General features: G+C 32.8%; 1 protein-coding gene across 1 annotated transcript; it reads left to right on the top strand.

The window, feature by feature from the left end:
• The first annotated feature begins 438 nt into the window (after window positions 1–438).
• Window positions 439–3,764, top strand: LOC107058647 (methyl-CpG-binding domain-containing protein 6-like). Its single transcript, XM_015304615.1, has 2 exons — window positions 439–864; window positions 3,555–3,764. Exons 1-2 carry the CDS (start codon window positions 439–441, stop codon window positions 3,762–3,764), a joined length of 636 nt encoding a protein of 211 aa, XP_015160101.1.
• The last annotated feature ends 1,950 nt before the right edge of the window (window positions 3,765–5,714 follow it).

Raw genomic sequence — 5,714 nt, 5'->3', positions numbered from 1 at the left:
GGCGTGACAAATATATTATCTATCAACAATACCTGTACTGGCTCCACTGGTATGAACTTATGTTTCAAACCTCCAATTATGTGGCAACCACTTCGACCTATCTAGATTCACCAAAGGCATATGCGTAATCTTCTTTTGAATCTGCAACTTACTCAGAGTTATATCAGACATCTTCTCTTCATTAGGTACATCACCTTTGTTTTGTGTGGTGTTCTCTGCCCTAACATCCAACACAACATCAATGTAGGTTCCCGATGGCAACAAAAGGGTCCAAATGTATACCATTATTGCAGAAGTCATCGGTGGTAACAATTATCGGTGGGAAGGAAGAGAAAGAGAAGTCGGCCTTAGTCATCGGAGGAATCTTTGAATGAGTCAATGTGGAGAAAAAGTCCTTGGAATAATGGAAAAAAATTCCATTATAATTTTTTCAAAATAATGAACTTTTTCTCCACATTGACTCTTTCAAAGCTTCCTCTAATGACTAAGGCCGACTTAGCTATCTCTTCCATCCCATGGATAATTGTTACCAGCGACGATTTCTGCAATGATGGTATGCCTTCAGACCTATTGTTTCCGTCGGGAACCTACATTGATGTTGAGTTGGATGTTAGGGTAGAGACCACCACACCAAACGAAGGTGATATATCTATTGAAGGAAAGGTGTCCGATGTAATTCTGAGTAAGTTGCAGATTCAGAGGAAGATTATGCCTATATGTCGGGTGAAACTAGATAGGCCAAAGTGGTTGCTAGAGAATTGGAGGTTTGAAACAAAAGTTTCTATCACTGGAGCCACTGCAGGAATTTTTGATAGATACTATATTGAAACGGTGTCCAGTGATAAATTTAGGTCAAAGAACGAGGTGGATTATTTCATTAAAATAGGTGGCAAGCACAAGACAGCAAAAAAAAACATTAAATATGATGTTGCTACACCATCTGAGGAAAAAAAGAAGAAGAAGAGAGGCTTGAAAAGGAAAAAAAAACAAAACTAGTTCTTTTAACATATATTTTGTGACTCCTCCATAGAGCATGTGTTGGGTTATTATGGATAGTTGTGCAGATACTTGGGTACCTTCTTGTAATGGTAACATGGTTCTGGAGACCATAACAGGAATGGGATGTTGTCTTCTCAGAGTACATCACATTTCTGGTGGAGGAACACAAATAACTAGACTAGATAGTGTGATCATTTTGGTACTTTGTGTTTTAATCATTTTATTTTTTTGGTTTTGGTTTTATGTACTTAGTTTGTGTTATTAAAAGGAGGTCTGCTAAGTATATACATACATATATATATATATATGCTATTTATAGGCTCCAGTTTTAATTTGTTCGAGTTGAGAGGATAATTTTGTAGAGAGTCTCCTCTATTTTAGGGAATCACAACAAAATGTTTTACTGGAACCTGAGTTAAACTAGGATCTCACTCCCAATATTAATTATCACCACATTTCTTTACCATAAGTAGGTGAATAAATGAAAGATAAATAGTGACCGACAAAAAAAGAAGAAAAAAATTAAGGGTAGGGAATTATAATATGAGGAATTGAATCCTTACCAATACGGTGAAAGTTTAGATCCACAACATGTACTTCTTAAGAATTTTTAGAAGTTTAAGCCAAAATAGTGGCATGTATAATTTGAAGAAATGTTCCTGATTGATTGATGTATGGACCTGAAAATTAAATTGAGGATATTCTGAAAAAGCCCAAGATAAAAGAAGAAGAGGAAGATTCATAATTCACACTTCTAAAAAAATAAATAAATAGGATTACACATGTGACTTTCAATTAATTTGACTTTTGTTCAGAAATCAAACTCAAAATAACAACATTAAATAATGAAAATAAGAGAGACAAAATAGGATAACTTTTTTCTTTGGACAAATATCATATACAAGGCTTTGAACTTGGTCTTACTTTTTAATTAGACACTTAAACTCTAGTTTGTTCTATTTATATAGAGTGGGGAGCCTAAATAATAGTCAAAAACTAAAAGTTGACTAAAATAATGAGTTGAAATAAAGTTTTTAAGCTCTACGTATTAGTGAACTATATCACTTTCATAAATGGTCAAACCCTAATGATCGTTAATGCCTATGCATTTTTATAAGGGAAAATTACGTTGATAAACAAACATATACTAGTGAATTAGTTAACATAATTATAGTTCAGTTAAATTACCATTCACCACTAACTTACAACCATAATTATGTGGCTCACGTCCAAAATTTGTATAATTTGGCTCCTAATTGCATATATTTAGAATTTGTATAATTCGATTCACAATTGTACAAATATAGAATTTTCCTGATTTTATAGATCCAAAATTTTATATGTTTACCCTAGCTTGTCTAAAATTATCTTGTTGTAACACATGATTTGTATAAAATTTTGAAAAATTCCTAAATTTATAAAAAGAAAATGTGTATATACTTACCCTGTTTGTATATTGGCAAGCGAATTATACAAACGGAAATATCTTGATGGAGTGAAAATGTTCTACATTGTCATTGTATAAAACCTAAAAAGTTGATGTAGTTACCTGTAAGAATTGAAAACCCCCTCTGTTAAAGAATTGTCAATAAGTTTCTTCTTTAGTACTAACCGGAGATTAATTGGCAAAGTGGATACTCCCAAAACTTAATTTGAGAAATAGCAACTTGATTTTTTTTTAAATTTATTTTTTAGGTTTAGGGTTAGAAAAAGTGAAAAAGTGGGGTGGGGTTGTAGGGTCATGGACCTTTTCATCAGTTTAAGAACTTGGGGTATAAAAATACAAGTTTATGAAATATCATTTTCATCCCAACACTTCAACATTAAATAAATTCATCCCTCAAAAATTTTAGATTACAATTCCAAGGAATATAAAAAAATATTTAATAATCTTGTGTAAATATTTTTCGAGGAAACCTCTGAACATTCTCAGAGAACTCTTCGTTTTTCATAAACCTACTTTCTCGAAATCATCAACCTCCATAAAACTGACCATTGTTCAACAAAACTTCCATCTTCCATTATTGAAAACATAGAGAAAAGTGAGACCCTATAATCGTTCTTGAAAAACGAAGTGGAGTGTATCTTTTTTTCATCAATCTTCTTTTCTAAGTTCAGTTGAATCTTTTTCAACCTTCTTCCCCAAGTTCAGTTGGATCTTTTTCCATCTTCTTCCTCTCAAGTAAGTTAATCGTGTTTTCAATAAATTTTAGCCTATTTGATTTTTTTATCGCGATAGTGTAGTGAAGTTTAGATTTTTGCTTAAAGTTCTGAAAATCTCATCCGTTTTAATTTCATGATTTTTATTCGGAATCATTATTGACATTTTTCTTTGGATAATGTATATAATATTTTGAATTTTTATGTTTATCTGGCCTATCAAATTGAAAATTTTTAGTGTATTTTGGTCGACTTTAATGGTGTTTATGTCAATGGCATTACCGAGTTTTGTTGGAACTGCTACTTTTTTTGCATATTTTTTTTAGCATTACTCTGTTTGGGTTAATAGACTAGTAATAGATATTTTGATATGAAAATTATGTTTTTGTATATAGTACAGTATGACTAAAACTAGAGGCGATATCGTTAAACTGTCTGTTCCTAAGGCTTCTAAAAATAAGAAACGTAATGCTGAAGAAGTTTCTAGATCTTCAAAAAAGAAAAAAATTGTAGTTGAAGAACCTAAGTCTAACTCGGATTCTGATACAATGACTGAGATTGACAACTATGAGGACAGTAGTGCCCATGCTAGTGATGATGTTTAATCTTGTGAATAAAAAACTGACAAGACAGTAGTGCCCATGCTAGTGATGATGTTTAATCTTGTGAATAAACAACTGACAGTGAAGATGAGAAGAGTAGTAGAGATACTCGAGATACTGGAGATGAGGATGATGATCCCATGTCCTTGCAAATTTGTGCAAGAAAAATCTCTAGTAAGTCATATAACAACATGGATGGATGAGTTAGGATCCTTTCTAGTGAAAATTTATGTGAGAGCAAGGATGGTTGTTTATTGTGATTTTAGAAAACTTTTAGTTCAAGAAAAAAATTGTAATGACTTTAAAAGGTACTTATTTTGGACACTTGAGGCATATTCTAGAACATTTCAAATTCAATGGACAGATTGTCCATTATATGTTGTTGTGACGTGTGAAAAATGATTAAAAAAATTACACGAGATATGGTTATGTGGGAATCATAAGCCTGCTTGTTTTGGCTTAAGAGAATTTGCATTGATTACGGGACTGAATTGCTCGTTATACCCCTGTCACGCCCTGAGCCTACACCTTGGGTGGGACTGGCACTCGAGAAACATTATTGTCCCCAAGCGAACCCTTGGCCTGACTTAACTCTTAGCGGAAGACTTACTCATGATAACAATACTTTAAAAAGTAAACTGAAATCTCAATAGATAACTTAGAATGTATAAAGAAACATTCACTAGCCAAAATGACACTCAAGTCTCAAACATCAAAACAGGAATGGAAAGACTCAACAACTAACATCAACTAAGTGTCTATGAAGCCTCTAACAACTGAGATGGACGTTGGGACAAGACCCATGATCACCTAATGAACTAAAATGATAAAGTAATAAAAAGGGCTCCTCCTGAAGCAAGGAGACTAGAATCAACGATGCGCTGGATGCTAATCCTGGTCCTAGTTACCTCTATCTGCATCATAAAATTATACAGGCGAAATGGCATCATTACATTGAATGTACGAGCATGCGAGGGGAAATTCTAAAACAAGACATAAGCTTGAAAGGAACTGAAAGAACATACTTGGGCTCAACTTAACTCATTTCAATATAAATGCAATATAAAGAAAAGTTGTTAAAACATGGATAACAACTATGTGTATTTAGAAATACAATACTAACTCTGTATGTATGCAAAGATGCAATATAAACTCTGGATGTATATAAAAATTCAATTAACTCTGTGTATATATGAAATAAAAAATACTTCTGTGGGAGTTTCTCTAACGGATAACCGTCACTTTAGAGCTATGTGATGATACAACATTTTGTCTCACGCTGCCAGGGCCGTCCTATACCTTGCCAAGGGCATAAAACCTAACTACTAAGTGGATCCACTAATTTATGCTAAAAATCACTAAGGAATCATCTAAAAAGTATGATCCTTTTTCAACCCATGATGGCTACATGGTTTATGGGGGCAGGGAGTTGTCTGAACTCTCCCCCATATCGGTGCTCAATACTACTCCCAAAAGAAAATAGCTCTGATACTAAGGTTTTGGGGGGGGGGGGATCCGCTTCTTATAGGTAAATTCTTTCATAACACTATTTTTCTAAAGGTATTAACCTATAATTTCTTTACATTTTCCAATATGTATTCTATGTTTTGTATGTCGTGGGTTTGTTGGAATGCATCTATATTTTCTTTTATTAGATTACCTAACAAAGTAATATCTGTTATAGTTTGTTGCCAATATTCTAAATCTGATTTATTAATTCTTCCTCTTCTTCTTCGAATATCTTTTCCCATATTATTCGTTTTAGTTCTATGATGTCTATGTCCTTTAATATATATAAGATTAGTGTTTTATATGCTAATATCATTTCATCATGTAAGGAAATATTCATGATTATTTGATCATAATTCCCTTATACCATATGCATAACAAATGATCTATATTAGATTACTATAAACTAGATTATTTTAACATGTTTTCCGGTCACTGTTAACA

The sequence above is a fragment of the Solanum tuberosum genome, unplaced genomic scaffold (genome assembly GCF_000226075.1).
Source record: "Solanum tuberosum cultivar DM 1-3 516 R44 unplaced genomic scaffold, SolTub_3.0 scf00564, whole genome shotgun sequence".
NCBI classification, from domain to species: domain Eukaryota; kingdom Viridiplantae; phylum Streptophyta; class Magnoliopsida; order Solanales; family Solanaceae; genus Solanum; species Solanum tuberosum.
This window is presented reverse-complemented; position numbering and strand designations above follow the sequence as displayed.